Genomic DNA, 17334 nt, shown 5'->3' on the forward strand with positions numbered 1-17334 from the left:
ACAATCAGAGTCCGGATCTCGGGACAAACATAAAACAATAAGAGTGCTGTATTCCTACCTCGGTTATCTGTAACCGCACTTTATTAATAGCTCGGAGCCAGCGAGCTTTGGCGGGGGAGAAAGGAGGAGGACCGACATCTTCATGGTAGCTGTAGGGGGAAGAAAGTCAAAATATAAGAAAGCTGTAAGAAAGGTGAAGACTACAAATATCAACTGTAGTATGACACGCTCCCCTTGTGTATGGGAATATCAGGCTAATGATAATGCTGGGACTAGTAGTATATCAGCAACTGTAGAGTTGTTAAAAGGGGTCATCCAGCCCAAAACATTTTTAAAGAAAAAATACATAATTTATCCCATATTGATCCCTACGGCTCCCGTTCCAGTACTTATTGATGCCCAGCTGGTCTCCGCTTTCTGGTCCTTCTTGACATTCAATAAATGACCATGCAAGCTGCAGCAATGACCCTCCTCAGCCAGTAATTGTCTATAGTCGTAGGCTGGAAACAAGTACTGATCGAGTCTTGCTCACAGCTGAAGGTTTCTCACAATGTATCAGCAGCACAAATCTCTCTCCTGTTCAGATCTACCAGCCTATGGAACCCACCCGTACTGTTGTACGCCAGCAGGCCCATCAGCTGTGTGAGCAGGACTTGGTCAGGAGCACTTTACAGCCTCCAAATATAATAAAATCAATGTTTATACCTTCTGACAGGAAGCAGAGGTCTTGAAAATAACAGGGAAGTGAAACAAGGAATATAAGAGGAGCTTAGGAAGATGGTTTGCAGGCTCATGGGAGAGGGCCCTGGCGGATGCTGGCTAGTGGGAGAGGGCCCTGGCGGGTGCGGGCTCGTGGGAGAGGGCCCTGGCAGGTGCGGGCTCGTGGGAGAGGGCCCTGGCGGGTGCGGGCTCGTGGGAGAGGGCCCTGGCGGGTGCGGGCTCATGGGAGAGGGCCCTGGCGGGTGCGGGCTCATGAGAGAGGGCCTTGGCGGGTGCGGCTCATGGGAGAGGGCCCTGGCGGGTGCGGGCTCATGGGAGAGGGCCCTGGCGGGTGCGGGCTCATGGGAGAGGGCCCTGGCGGGTGCCAGCTCATGGAAAAGAGGCCCTGGCGGGTGCGGGCTCATGGGAGAGGGCCCTGGCGGGTGCGGGCTCATGGGAGAGGGCCCTGGCGGGTGCGGGCTCATGGGAGAGGGCCCTGGAGGATGCGGGCTCATGGGAGAGGGCCCTGGCGAATGCGGGCTCATGGGAGAGGGCCCTGGCGGATGCGGGCTCATGGGAGAGGGCCCTGGCGAATGCGGGCTCATGGGAGAGGGCCCTGGCGGATGCGGGCTCATGGGAGAGGGCCCTGGCGGATGCGGGCTCATGGGAGAGGGCCCTGGCGGATGCGGGCTCATTGGAGTAGGCTCTGGAAGATGCAGGCTCATGGGAGAGGGCCCCGAAGGATGAGGAGCACTGCGTTTTATGTTCCTCTGCATAAAGAGAAAGTTTTGTTAGAGAGAAGAAATGAAACCTTTACTTGAAATAGCCAAACCAGCTAAATGTTTAATACAGATAAATTCTTCCCGGCTTCATACAGCAAGACGTCTGCGTGTGGAACTTTATCTAATGCATAGATTTCAGTCACGCCGAATGGCCTGTCCACCCACTATGTGTGGGAAAGTGCAGCTGTACACGGCCCCCTGCTGCAAAATGATATGTACTAAAAGTGCCCAGCAGGACGGAAGATAAATTATGGCTGAGGACTAAAATGCGTTAATCAGAATCGGCGACTGTCTCAGGTTACAGAATTAAAACATCCATCTAGAGGCGCAAGGCACCGGGACAGGAGCCTCATCTCGGGTGCGAGAAGACGACACATGACGACTGCAAATACTGTAACAAATTTGTTTTAATACGCTTGCATTATGGGCTGTGTGCGGCTCGGAGCCGGGATAAGGAATGGATGTGCTGTACTTCTCCGCCACATCCTTTATTAGATTAGACGCAAGGAACAATCTTGGAGCGAAAGCTTTCATCTTGCTCTGCAATTGTACTGAGACGGAGTGTGTTTACTACAGATGCTGCGTGAATACTGATGCCTTCACGTAACGCTGCCCATAAACTCCTGCAATCGTCTCCTCCGAGCCACAATGTAGCCGATGCCGCACTAGATACCCCCCCCCCCGGGCATCCGTCCACACAGTACTGGAAGGCGTATGGCCAGTGTTATGTGGCACCCATTGACTTGCCCGCACATAAAATAACTCCAAGCACAGTGCAGCAGTGTATCTAAGCCTCTTGAGTAATACAGCTTGTTGAGCGGGTGTATCCCAGCTGAACATGTGTGATACTCTCGCCATATCTAAGCCTCTTAGGTGTGATACTGCTTAAAGAGCTTATGTCCGAGTCCACTGTGTGTGATATCGTCTTGTGTCTTATCTGAACCACTCTCTGGTGAGCCAGTGTATCTAAACGTCTTACGTGGTTATGAAGCCTATGCCTCTTCTCAGGTGGGATACTGAATGTTGGGCTGGTGTGTCTAAGCCCCTCATGGCGCCTCTCTTCTTAGGCCACGGCCTTACCACAGCACTTGCCATACAGGGCCATAGAGCCCTAATTACTGCAGCGTCCTGCCACCCACTGAGGGTCCTCAATCTTTATGCTTTTTTCTTTTCACCTATGCGGCTCAAACCGGTTGTACTGAAGAAGGCTATATGCCGAAAAAAGTTTTTGGACTGGAACCGCCCTTTAATTTATAATAAAAGCTTTGATCTTAAAAACAAAGTGGAGAACAGGAGTCTGAATTCTATCTAAGACCATCATGGGTCATACTGTGATGCTGAGTGACTTTATCTGACATGTTAACATACCCCAAGCTTCTCGTCTGAGATACCATGCTGTAGTGTTAGCGATTTATGTGTAGGCTTATCTAATAAGTAGGTGTATCTAAGCCTATTATGTGTGATACAATCTTAAACTGGTGTATTGTACACCCTTGATGTGGAATACTGAGCTATCTAGGTATCTGCCCTCACATGAGATACTCTCTGTTGGGCTCATGTATTCAAGGCTCTCATGTGTGATACCAGGTCATAAAACCGTACAGCGATCCAGAATCAGGATTAGCGATTGAGAATTAGGGTCACCAAGTAATAAGCAGATGACAATACCAACCTCTCCTGCTTCTCCAGCTGAACATCTTTGGTTAGTTCTAGCTCTTGAGGTGATTTGGCGGCCACTTCTTCAGGCTGTGCCTCGCCTCCCTGAGGTTCTCCTGTTCTCTTGGGCTCAAGGCCATTGTACCACTCTTGGTCACTCTTCCTCTGGTTAGCAGAACCACCGAAGCAGTAATTTGGATCATGGTGCTCCTCTTCCATGTCCAGAGACTGTAGACTCTCATGATAATGGTCAGAATCGCTCAGCTGGGAGCTTCCTTGGCTGACATTACCAGATGAGCCATAGCGACTGCTCCCAGCAGGACTGTGGGGGAAGGAGGAATCGGAGAACAATTATTTCTGAGAGTCTGACCCTTGACCGACATGCTACCAAAACACAGGTGAAGGTAAAACAGCAGAACACCATAAAGAAGCGTGGATCATCTATTACGTGAATTTTAGACATGGCTTCACCTTTGAGCCCAATACAAGTTAGACCAGTTTTTTAAAAAAAATAAATACAATTTTTCCTTCAGATGCTCTATGTAATCTGTATAGTACATGGTCACATCCAGAGCTGCATTCACAATTCTGCATTCCTCCAGTGATCTCTCAGTGTTGCCCTCTGCAGGCTGAAGTGTCTGTACAAGGCATGCTGCGCCTGTTCTAGTGCATTGTGGAAGAGCAGGAACTGTACAGAAGTCAGCTCTAGAACATGCTTCTCAACGATGCAAATGATAATAAATGAAAGTGTATATTAGAATAAAAACGCATCTCCCACAACGCAAGCTAGCAGGCTGCATGATGGGGCCTCAGGCAACTTCTGAGACATGTAATGAAAGACAAAAAGGCACATTAGCCTGGCAGACATGTTGTGTGTGACAACTTAAATGATGATAATGGAAAATCTAAGTCCTGCATTTCCAGTGAGACACAGGATAATGGATCCTGTCTGTTCTCATCCATGACGGTATGTTATCTGACATGGATGTAATTAACATGACACACAAGTCTCAGCACATGTGCTGATGTTTATATGAATGGAAGAATGGCTGAATTATCCTGTCCCATTATAGTGTAATAATATTGCTAAAGTCGGATTATATACTTCATGCAGCCATCTAGCAGAAGAGGCGGGGGTGTCCAATGCAGATATATCCACGACTAAACTTTAAAAGACTTCTTCAGTGGCTGGACCTGTGCTTGGGATCATACTTACCTGGTCCCCGCCACTGGATTCCAGCTGCATAGCTTCATGGCCTCCTCAGGTCTCTAGGAATCAACATCTTGTTGACACCCATGTGGTACGTCACTAGGTCATATGCTGCACAGGCGCCCATTGATTGGCTGCAGCGGTCACGTGACACTCATCAACAGAATGTCAATTCCCAGAGACCTGGGACCTGCTGAGGCAGGTGTGGAACAATGCATCCGGAATCCAGCAGCAGGGACCAGGTAAGGATAAACCCCACCGCGGGTCCAGCCACTCTAAAGAGGTCTGTTGGAAAAAAAAAAGTTTAGTCGTGGATAACCCCTTTAAATGGTTAAAAATGTCCAGTGAAGCCATCTCTCTGAAAGGCAGACTGGTAAAAACTGGGTCATTTTAGTGCCACTGATTGACTGGCAGACCATCCACCCATCATAACCACCTGTATCTCACTATTTTTGAAGAGCATTTGCTATGTTTATCCAAGAAAGATTGTCCAGGATTTTACTATTAATTTCTCATCCTCAGGAAATCTGATCAACAGGTGTCTGACACCCCCTCCCCAGCCATTTAGCTGTTTCGGAGTAGCTCTAGTGCCGAGACTACCTAGCTCTATCCACTGTGTAGTGGACGGAGCAGGTTATTCCAGTGCTGCTCCCACTGATGTTAAGGGGAGCAGCTCAACGGTAACTAGTTCCGACCACTACACAATGGACACAGCTGTGTAGGGAAAGCTGGGTGTCAGACCTCAACCAATCAGATATTGTTGGCCTATCTTGAGGCTGTAAATTGTAAAATCCTGGACAACCCCTTTAAACTATGACACCAAGCATATCATATAGTAAAGGTGGTTATATACGATAGATAGTGGTCAAATGACTCCCGGCTAAGAATGCATGGTCCATGTGTTCACAACAGGGAGAAGAGGTGAATAAACTGTTGGTAGACAGCTCTGGTGAGTTCCGTTCCCATGTTACATACATGGGACAAAACTTGCATTTTGATGACTTTTAATTTTAGATTCTCCAGGAGATAAAAGAGGAGATAGCCCGGCTTTGTAGAACACCGGGTCATGCCCATATGAGCTACTCTAATTTATGAGGGCTAGTAAAGACTGTAATCTATTGAGTGTTCTGCTTATTTTACTATCCACCATTTACAGAACGGTGTTTAAATGGTTTGACGTTTCAGACTAAGTTTCACAGTCTACAAGTATGAAAAGCATAATACTAAAGAGGGCACCAAGAAAACAAGGTTTCACTGCAAACTGTTGTGTTTAATAGTGATTTACTCAGATGCCACACTTTGGGCCTAACATAGTGCTTCAAAGAGGTAAGGAAGTACTTCCAAAATGGGACCACTGTACATCAGTGATCTTTAACCTGTGTTTTTCCAACTGTTGCAAAACAGTAACTCATAGCATGTTCAGATACCTACAGGCTCCCCCGGCAGACAGGGTGCTACAGTTTTGCACCAGCTGTAGATCAACAGGTTGGATGCCACTTGACTACAAGACTCTATAAACAGGGGGATTGTTTGCCTGTTGAAGGAATGGGTTGTATGAAAATAATTACATTCAACAGAGCTATGATCGACTGAGCAGTCAATACAATTTACAAGACATTTTAAACTCTAGGAGGTTTTAAACAGTGACAACCATTTTCCGAATACACTCTTCACAAAAGATCTAGGTATATTTGCAAAATGAGCTAAAACATCGAAGCTTCAATAAGCAGACGTCACTAAAATACAAGGAAAGACTCCTAGGCAGAGACACTTCCATTGTAGAACAGAAGATATTTTTTAAGGACTTAAATAATGAGCTTAAACATTATCCTCTTACATTGGTCATCAGGAGTGTCCCTAGGCTAGGAGCTTGACCACCCATGATTTTCACCCACTAAGGTTCTTTATGGAGAAAATGATCAGTGGTCAGGTAGACTGGGTGTTTGCGGTAGAAACAAGTGAAAAGTGGGGCTGACATTTGTGTTGCTAGAGGAGACTGTAGGGTAGGATTGTCATATTCACGACTTAAGCATACAAACTCGTATCTAAAACTATAATGCTTGAAGAGTCAATAGCAGGGGAGTTTACTACATTAAAACAAGTAACACAGCACTAATTCTAAGGCGCATTATAAATGGCTGCATGATATACACCATTTATTATGCCCATATAACTGGCCTTGGTTCCCTTCTATTGAGTTGTGTTGCTGCTCCCTTGGTAAAAGGGACAGTGCAGACTCTAGGGCTGGATGTGGGATCATTGGTCTTTGGCTCAGACTGATCTTGATCATCCAAAGAACTTGCAGACATTATTTCGAGACTTCCTAATGTAATATCCAAACAAGGAGAGGGACTTGGACTTAGGTCAATTGCATGGACTTTGGTTTGAGGCTCATCTAAACTATGTGCTAGAACGCTAGATGATTCCGATTGGAGAGAACATAAGTCCAAAGTGTCTTTGGCTTTTAATAAGCTTTGCCCAGAAATTACTGCATCTTCATCTACTTTTGAGGTTCCATTAGAATACACAGGACTTTTCTCAGTTTCATTTATAGAAAGGTTGTCTGCACTGGTTTTCAGGAGCACAGGCAATCTAGATAAGTCAACTTCAGAAGGACCTTTCTCCAAATCCACCTTCCAAGCCAATGACCATTCCTGTTTCCCAAATACAGGGGACTGGCTATTGTAATGACCATTTGCATTTTGTACTTCAGTTGTTTCAATTAAAAGGGTCTTTGTTGAAGTTGGAAAAGAAGCAGGAAAAGTCTTACTAGTCATATCTTGATTACCTATAGCAGAGTCTTGAGTATCTAGATTTAATTCAGAAGGGCAAATCAACATATTCTCGATCTTATTGTTAAGAAAGCCCTCATCTGATGACTTAATGATGTTTAAGGATGGCTCAATTGGGGAAGTCTTTTCCACTTTACTGGGTCCTCGCTCTAAATGATCCACTTTAAACTCCCCATCCTTGAAGTTTATTGTGTCATTAGTTTGAATAAAATCGCCACTGAGAAAATCTGTGGACACCATACAAGTTTCCATTGTCAAGAAAGGTTCTTGCCCCATCTTGGTGCCTTCATTCACAGGTGGATTAGATATGTGAACTTGCCCTTTGTCAAAACCACTTTGTTTTATTAAATTGTTTGCTTGAACAGGTGATTTGAATTGACTGCTACTTCCTTTTGTGGGCACCATTGTTTCAGGTGGTTTATTGGTCGTTTCACTAGAAGACTTTAAAAATACCAAAGAAGTCATTGGAAAATGTACTTGACTGAGGAGAAGAGGAGAATCCAAATAACGAGCTTTTCTTGGGTGCTGAAGATGATGAGGACTGAGGGGTAAAGTAGAAGTTGGATGTATTTTTCTGGGGCTCACTGGAGGATGTAGAAAACACACTGATTTTCGACATGAAGCTAGAGAAGATTTCAACTGAAGAATCAAACACAGATTTTTCCTGCTCAGTCTCCTTAGGTATATTGGTGGAGGATGGACCTAGGTTATTCTGTACAAATCCATATTCCTTTGTAGCTTGTTCATCCTTCTGCAAATTGAAGTCACTGGAACTAGTCCTAACTTCATGCGTATAATCTTGGGATTTTAAAGGGGTTTCCTCATCGGACCCAGAGCTGCTTGGCGTTCCAATAAAAAAGGATTCTTTCTCACTAAGCACAGAGCTTAAGTTATCTGTAAATTTGGTTACAGGAGCAAATGGTTCATCATTCGTGTTAACAGTGGGACACATTTCTGAATCTGGGGCAATACATTCCACAGAAGGTTCTGTTATTTCATTTACTGTGCTTTCGGCATGCTCACCACCATTTACTTGACTAACATCTTCAGAAATGTAGTCAACCTGTTCACTTGCTAAATCATAAGCATACTCACTTGGCTCCACCAGACCATTACCTTCATATCCACACTCCTCTTGCTCTGGACCTCCATTCTGGAATCCATGGACCTGAAAAGTTGTATCTATTTCATAATCTTCTGGAAATAAATCATTGTCTGGTTCCCAAGATTCAAGGTCTGGTTTTCTGGTAGAAATATATGGCTCATCTGGTGGTGGACTTTCATCAACCACACAAGGTCCCATCAGTGGACTATCTCCACAAACTGATGGATCATAAATTGGAGTGCCTTTACTCGCACAAGGCTTATCTAGTTCATCTGCATTTTCACTATAGCCCTTGTTCAAGAAGGAATGAGAATCTGAAATTGGCTTTTGTTTTTGTACTGACTTCACACCACCATCCTCTCTGGTGCTTTTTGACACACCAACATCAGGGGCCTTTGTCCCTTCAAACAAAGAAAAGCCAAAAAGGCTAGAAAATGTATTGGTACTGGGTGGTGGTCTCTCACTGACACTGGGTTTACTCGAAGAAAAAAAAGTAGGCATCTTAAATAGACTCTGTTCTGACTCTTTAGCTTGAGTTTTTGGTACCTCCACAGGGGTGGAATCGGACTTGCCTGATTTACTGAAAAAATTAAAAATGCTACTCGCTGTCTGCGAAAGACTGTCCCCTATTTGTGCACTGGTTTGCTGTTCTGGTTTATGGTCTTGAAGACCCCTTTCGCCAGACATTTTTGCAGGCTGTTCATTACTCCCAAATTCTAATTTTACAGATTGTTGAGGGGTAGCAGGTAGTAAACGTTTGTTAGAGACAGCAGCAGCGGAGTCTGTTTCTGGATATTTTTTACTACTGGCGTACTTAAAGACAGAATATTACCTACACTATGTGTAGATTGTAGGGTGGTTCTCAGGCTAGTGTCTTGAATAGTCTCTTGTTTCTTTAGTAATTTACTCCTTGGTGTTTGAACAATATCAGCTTTATCATCCCTATTTAACTTCTACTGACTTCTTTTCAGATGGGCTTTTCTCATTTAATATAGGGATGAGGTCACTGGGCTGCTTAGAAGATACAGACTCTGTTTTAAACAGATCGCTCAGAGATCCAAATACAGATGAAATGCCAGTTTCCTTCTTTTCAGTAAAAGCTTCTGAAGTTTTATTAATTTTTATATTTTCTTCAATAGGTGCTGATGGAGGTGGGCCTGATGTCACAGGAATCAATCTGGGTTCTAAAAAAGTTCAAGAAGCCAGAAGTAGCGTTTTTATCAGTATTGGTTTTGTCCTGAGCTGCCATCACCGATTTTCAAGATTTGCAGAGCACTCTTAAACAGATTTTTTTCGTGCTCATTATCTGTGTGTTCTGGAACCTGCTGGCTCGACTTGCTAATACTTCCCTCTGCCAGAAAAGTCCGTCTTGGAGTAAACATGTCATTATTTCCAAGATCTTTGGTCAGATTTCGAGAAAAATCACATGTGTTTGCATTTTGATCTTCTGGAATTCCTTGTACTGAACGTTTTTTCATTTTGTTGGGCATCTTTGTATTATCCAAAAAGTCATCACACTTGGGTTTCACATATCTCTGGCTGGCAGTATCATCAAGTGGCATAGGTTTTACTCTGTTTACATTAAGGTCACTGACTGCCTCTGACTGCTCATCACTAGCAGCATAGGAAAGATTAAGGTTTTCACTTTTATTCAACAGGCCACCAAGAGAGGAGATTAAGGAGGAAACAGGACTGAATAAACTCTTTTTAACATCACTTTTTTCAGTAGACTGGGATTCAATTTTTGACAGAGGTTCAGCATTGGCAGTTGGGATAAATGCAAATTTGGAGGTTTCAGTCAGTTTTCGATCATAAAACTGTTTGGTGCTATGCTTTGCCAAATCAACAACTTCTACTTTAGAGTGCCACTGGGGACATTTAGTTAAGTCAAGTGAATAATTATCTGAAAATATGTTTTCATTGTCTGGTCTAAGGTCTACTTTTAGTTTTTTAAGTTTACATGTTGAGAAATCTAGAGGCTGGTCTCGTTCACAGTACACTGATTCTTCAAACATATGAGAAAAGGTCTCCAAATTCATTAAGTGGTCATTTCTATTTAATGCAAAGTTAAGGGTGTCGTTTACGGCATGGTTATCCATGTGTTCATCGACAACAAACCAAGGAAGCTCTCCATTGTTTATCGGTACCTTGAATCCACACAAGATAACCGTCTCATCTGACAGAGTATAATCAGTTTCTAAATAATCTTCATAGTCAAGGCACAGTTCTGAGTCCGGAGTGCAGACATAGACATACTCCCCAGTAGGGTCAGTTAAGAGGGAGTACACATAAATACCATCACTGTACATATAATATCCACAGTCTCCATCTTCAGATTGCCACCATAAGCCAAACTCTAATAAAGCTAACCATTCTAAATATTCATCATTATCAGGAGAATACAATGAGTTTTCATTCTGAATTAAGGAGCCATAATCAATCAAGCTCCAAAGTGGATGGTCATATTGGGCAGAAAAACTCAAATCTAAGGGAATTCCTTCATATAAACTATAGACCTCAGTTTTTATTGAGGCAAGGTCAATGTTCCTGGTTATACGACTCATTGTCCAGATCTAAATCCTTTGTGTATATGTATCCCTCTTCTAACTGTGAAAAGGATACCCAATCCATGCTAGCATTCCCATCCTTCTTGCACAGGTTCATGACTGTACCACTTAAATCAGTTACTGCTAGCATATTACTAGATAGATTGTTTTGCTTGACATGACAAGACTCTCTTGCCTCCATGTTATCACCCCATCCTGTAACCTCATAGTCCCACTCGTAACTAGAATGGCTTCTTCTATCTTCAAAGCCCTCTAACATGGTTGACCGACCAAAACTAATCTCAACGGGATAGAAGCCACTTTCAAAATCATCCATCCAGGACAAACCAGAGTCTTCAATTTCTGAATCAAACTGGACCGAAACATCCCTTGAGTAGCTTTCAATAGGACCTAGACCACTTTCTTTAAAACCTTCTTTAAGAGGTTTTTGTTGTTCATCTAAGCAAGAAACTTTATCTAAAGGTTTTAAAACCATTTGACTTTCTTTCTGCACCGGCAGAAGAGTTTTGAGTTTGCTAAACATACCTAAATCCTCACTTTGTATCAGACCATCAGAAATCTCATTCACATTACTCTTTTTAGGTTCTTTTTCTGCATTCAGTAAAACATTAGTGGAGCTTTGCTTGCTGCTTGGTAAATTATCATTTGATGCAAACCTAAATAACCCTGAAAATAAACCTGTTGCTTTTTTATCTTCAAAGGTTTTGCTCTCCTTGACAAGCTTTTCTTCAGATCCAGTTTCATTGGATGAAAAAGTAAACAGTCTGGAGATAAATCCTTTGGGGGACTCTTTTTCTAGATTATGATTAGGCTCAGGTACACTGCCGTTAGAACAATTGTGGCTGATATTAAAAGATAGGTCTTGTTCTAATCGCTTTTGCTCTTGAAGACTCCCTACATTTTGAGTAGGGTGGGAGCTCTACAACCTTACATTTTGTCTTCAGTGTCTCATTACATATTCTTGAACAATCCATTTTAGGTTGATGACTTTTTAGTTCAACTCTGTCAAAAGATGGAAATGGACCTGGTTCTGCTTCTTTCTTAAAATTTTCTTTATACAGCAGCTTTGACTCAATTCTGCTTTTTTCCCTTTCTTTGTCTGTAGAGGATACATTATCACCAGATGAAAACACAGGTAAAGAGAAGACCTCCCTTTTTTTGTTAGTTTCCTTCTTGTGTGTCAAACTGAGAGAGCTGAAAAAGGGGATTTTAATGTTGCCCATTCCAAAAGAATCACTGTCCCGAATATCAGTTTCAGATTTAAAGCCTCGTAAACTTTCCAAGTTGCTTGCATTGTTTTCCATATTGTTAGAAGACTGGGTGAAAATTTGGCTGAAAGACTTTTTCAAAGGGTGTAACAATTCTTTATTAGATGTGGAGAAGTCACCAGTTTTGCCTGGTTTTGGGTCAGCGCTATGGGTAACTTTCATAGACAAGTCTTTGGTGTTACATGTGGATTTTTGCATGGTACAGTCAAATTTGTCATGTGTTAATGTATTGTGCAGTTCTTCTGGATGGAATCTGTTTACAGTAACCTCATTTACATCCTGATTCAGTTCAACCACACTTGGTTTGGTAATTCCCTTGGATAAGGCATCTCCATTTACTTTTGATTGTTGAGAGACTGAATGATGAATTCCAACCATTACGTGATCTCCTGCACATTCGGGTTTTAAGACCTTAGAAGAGTTTCTAGAATTATACAAATTAACAGTATTGCTCAGTTGAGGGTTGTTAGCAAGTTTACTACTTAACACAGAGGAACTGCCAGTTACTTCAGGTGGTTGGTTGGTGCCCTCTTGGATTTTGCTGGGTTCCTTTTGATGGGGACCAGTACCAGGAGAAATACCCGATTTCTGGCCACTCAAACTTATTTTGTCATCATTTTTTTCATTTGTAAAATTAACTCCAAACTTAAACTTATTGCTAAAGATTTTTGATATCCCCCCGGTAATGGGATGCTCTGGTTTCTCAGGAGCTGAAGAAACCATTTTCTCCACGGATGCTGTAACTAGTTTGGCCCCTGAGCCAACCTTCTGTGTAAATGAGGTAAACAAAGAGTTGACTGTTGTTTTTATTCCAGATAAATCTGGAGTAGGCTCTGGCTTGTCATCGCCACTTATGTTTGGTTTGTCTACACTGTTTGGCAAATAGTCAATTTTATTACTGCCTAGGTTATCAGCAGAAGTGGGTTTGATTGCTATACTTCCACTGGTCAACTTGCTAACTGGTAAAGTATGGAACTTGTTGATTTCTTCTTCCTTTTCAGCCAGATATTCTGAAACAGACTCAACTAGACATTGTAACTCATCCATTGTATCCACATATTCTTCAGTTGGCTCCTCAACTGGAGACAACTTCAAATTGGGGTAGCTGTATTTACTAGATGGTCCCCTAGAAGAGTTTTTGTAAGGGAGAGGTTTTAAATTACCAAGTGGGTTTGAACTTGGAGGACCTAATGCTACATTACTAGAATAAAAGAGACTGGGACCAGCCCAAGACTGGGAAATCAATGCTAGCTCTTCCAAATCGTCATCTGAAACTGGTGAACATGGTTGACCCTCAGAAGCACTACTGTCATACTCCTCCAGAGTATCCAGTGAGGAACTGTGACCAAGAATGGCTGGCTCTTGCTCAACAAGTTCTTGACAGAATTTTAAGTGTACGACATCTTTATCTGGCTTTGACGTGTCATGGTCTCGTCGCCCACTTTTTACCAGCAAACCATTTTTATAAGGTCGCAAAATTGGATAGAAAGAAATTACATTTTCATTATTGGAGTCAAATGGTGCGTCAGACCATAATATATCTTTTTTAGATTGAACAATCATTTCTGAACAGAAGCCATTACCCTCTCTTTCCCTGCTTTTTGTTCGAGAATTTCTTTTCAGTTTTCGTCTATCAATAGTATTATATTCCTCTGGGTATTGCTTAAAACCAGATTTCCGAATAAGGTCTTGACCAGACGTGAGTTTTTCTACTCTTGCAGTCATTTCAACATTCAGGTTTTTCTTTGAAAGCTTTGTGTCCTGCCAGTTCTTCTGACTTTCTTTTAGAAAATCTTCTATATGCTGCTTGCCTAATTGTTCGCACTGGTCTTCCCAATCTTTTTCCTCAGAACCTGTCTCTACGGGAATGATCCTAACTTTATCTTTAACTACAGAGGGAGTTCTACAATGTGTATAGAGATCAAAGGAGAAGAATGGGAGGACAAAGGAACAGGGAGGGAGTAGACAAAATAAAAACAAAACAAAACAATGAAAGACATGAAAATGTTGTCCAACAGTTGTGTCAACTGTTCAAATAACAAACATACAGTTCATGTAACATTAAAAACTCATACCATTTATCATAGTATACATTTTGCTTAACTAGATTTTTTGGTTTTACAGTAAGAGTCAAACATGAACACTGAACTTGAACATTGCAGAAGTCATGGCCTGAAAAATTATCTAGTCTGTTCAAGAGAAACTAACGTACGATCAAAAACCTAAAATAAAATTCATACAAAAGTCTAGATATGGATATCGTACATCCATTAAAATTAATATATAGAATAAAAAGGTTTGTCCAGGATTAGAAAAATGAGGCTGCTTTTATTCAGAAATAGCTCCACGCTTGTCCATGGTATTGCACTTCGACCTCACTGAAGTGAACGAGGGGTCAGGTGCAACACCGCACAAAAACTGTGAACAGCAGTGGCGCTATTTTATTTTATTTTTTTACAAGAGAGCAGGCATGTTTTATTAATCCTCAACAACTCTTTTTTAAAGGGAATGTGTTATCAGAATATTACATTTTTAAATTAACTTTTTATGTTAGACATATTATTTAAGAATTTTTGCAGATGTTATTTTTAATTCTTCAAGTCACCAATTCATATTTTAGAAACATATTTAAATCCTGCAGTTTTCATACTGACCACTAAGACTAATTATATGCTGACACTTCCTGATCTGTAGAGATTATGTCTCATTATCATCATCAGGCAGAATTACAACAAAAGATAACACCTCTGTATAGATAACACACAATCCACCATTCACACATTTACAATAGTTGATGCTCACAGCTTATCTACTCTCCCACCCGGCACAATGACCTCTGCAGAGGTCACAGAGCAAGCCTGGAAAACTTTCCCATAAAAATCAATGAACATCTCCAGTCTATTGTGTCAATGGTCAACATCTCCAAATGCTGCTAACAGCAGCTTAGGCAAGATGGCTGCCGCCATAATCAAGTACAGAAATTATAATGAAACAGATTTACAATCAGAAAACTAAAAACGTTAGAAAAAAATGGACGTTTTATTATCTGGTTTAATTAGAAAAATAAAACATGGCTGATACATTCCATTTAAAGTGATTTAACTACTGTATTCCAAAATAAAGTAATTACATCCTCAAAGCTGTTGAAAAACTGCTAACATTTTATCTTCTGTGCGACTGTGAGACAAACAAAGCCTCCAATGTTACAAACATGGAAAAAATGCACAGACACGGCCAACTACGCACCAGTTGCATTACACACTAAGACATGCAACTACCATGACACTTTACACAGCCACAGGACAAGCCAAAGACACTGCATGGGACAGAGAGGAGGATGACCTACCTATCGGACAGATCTAGAGAATGCCTGCTTTCTAAGGAACAATGGCGGCTCGTCAGCTGACTAGATTCTGATGCAGACTCTAGATCGTGACGTCCATTTGCACTGGAATCTATGCTATCATATCGCCTTGAAAAGGAGAGAAAAGGGAGAGTAGGAAACCGGTAGAGAAAGAGTCACAATATGATGAGGGTCGTAATCAGCACTGCAAAGATACAGACATGAGAAACATCCACGTCCCTAAAGACAAGAGGCAATGAAACAACGCATTAATAAAAGACACATTGCTGATATGGAGATAAACGGGGGAAAATTACAAGTTTATAACAGTTATGTTCCTTTTTTTATTTTTTATTTTTAAAGCGTACTGTCTTAAAGAAGTTGTCCCATCTCCGACATAAAAAAGGCACAGTAAGCGCTGGCCAGGGGAGGCAACGTTACGGAAAAGGCCGAGCACCTGGCAAACCACTGTTTTCCCTAACTCCCACAGCAGTGAATGGGAGTTATGAAAACAGCGGAGTGCCATCCGCTCGGAAGTTTCCATAAGTATGGCCACCGCTTACTGTGGTTCTTTTTATAACGGCCATCGCTGAGATGAGACAACCTCTTTCATTTTGTTTCTTTGTGCAAAAATCCTAGATGTGTAAACACATGGAGCTCCCATCACTAGAGGAAGACACCATCTTCCTTACCCTCCAGCAGTGTCTATTTCCCCTTTCCCTGCTTGCAAGTTGCAACCTTCCTGTAAATGTTCAGGAAAAAACAAAAAAAATATATAGTAATTCACTAAATAGTGCACATGGAGGGGGGCAGATGAAAGTGCAGTTTCTTGTGCTTTTCTGCTCTTTCTCCCATCTTTGAATAAGAAGCAGTGCAGAAACTCCAGCAGACAAGCAGAGGGATTGGAAAGGTTCTAAAAAAAACACAGGTTTTAAACCCAAGTGGCTCAGTGGTTTGCATGGTTGCTTGGCATCACTGGGGTCCTGCATGCAAACCCTACCAAAAGCAATATCTGCATGCAGTATGTAGGTGGTTTGCATTGGGTACTCTAAAAACATACTGGCAGGTTAATTGAAAGGATTTAGATTGTGAGCTCCATTGGAGACAGGTGCTTATGGCAGCGATGTACTTGTACAGTGCTGCAGAATTATGTTGGTGCATTATAAGTAACAGGAACTAACCAATTAGAAAAATAAAATAAAAAACATTAAAAAAAAAACTATTTCATAACCAAAAGGTTTATAGCTCTTGAAATATTTAAGAATTTCATTCTCATCACATTTTTTGCCCCATCCTCCAGAAAAGAGAGTTAAAAAAAAAAAAAAAGTTCTGTAGTATACGGTAAATATGCATCATGTCCTTCATGGTGAAATTAATCAAAAATCACCATTAAGGAATGGAAATGAGACACTGTCATCCTCTGAAAAACCACTTCACCCGCTTATAGTTTAGTGCAGTACGGGAAAAGGTCAAGATGCAAGAGTCACGTGAACTTCCACACTGAAGTTCTCCTCTGGATTGTCAGTGTTTAGTGCTGGGATGGCTGTTCTTGTGTTACATAATTTCTTCATTTTTAATAAAATGAACCCAAAAATGTGTATTCAATCACTAATAACAGGAATACAAAATCCTTTAGGTGATACTACATTAGACCTTACCTCAGTGCCCTCCTCTCCCGGAAGTCCAGGTCATAGCTCTGCATAGAGTCAACACAGGACTCCCGAGATCCCCCTTGCTGCTGCAGTCGAGGTTGCACAGGGAACTGGTGTATGGAGGCATTGGGCTGAGAGGTTGTATGGTATGGAGGCGGCATGCTGTTGCTGGTTTCGCTACGGTAGTCGCTGTCCCGGTCGTCAACAGCACTATCATGATCTTCGAAAGCTGAAACAAAGGACAGGTTACAGGCCGCACA

General features: G+C 42.0%; 1 protein-coding gene across 2 annotated transcripts in view; it reads right to left on the minus strand.

Annotated features, from left to right (window-relative positions):
- Positions 1–17334, minus strand: part of UNC13B (unc-13 homolog B) — a 339965-nt gene that overhangs the window by 193286 nt on the left and 129345 nt on the right. For both annotated transcript variants that reach the window (XM_044276260.1, XM_044276259.1), the window contains exons 9-11: positions 17081–17303; positions 3154–3459; positions 59–149 (exon numbers count right to left, since the gene is read on the minus strand). In XM_044276260.1, coding sequence (XP_044132195.1) covers positions 59–149; positions 3154–3459; positions 17081–17303 — 620 coding nt within the window. The remainder of the gene's footprint in view (positions 1–58; positions 150–3153; positions 3460–17080; positions 17304–17334) is intronic.

The sequence above is a fragment of the Bufo gargarizans genome, chromosome 1, assembly GCF_014858855.1.
Source record: "Bufo gargarizans isolate SCDJY-AF-19 chromosome 1, ASM1485885v1, whole genome shotgun sequence".
NCBI classification, from domain to species: Eukaryota; Metazoa; Chordata; class Amphibia; order Anura; family Bufonidae; genus Bufo; species Bufo gargarizans.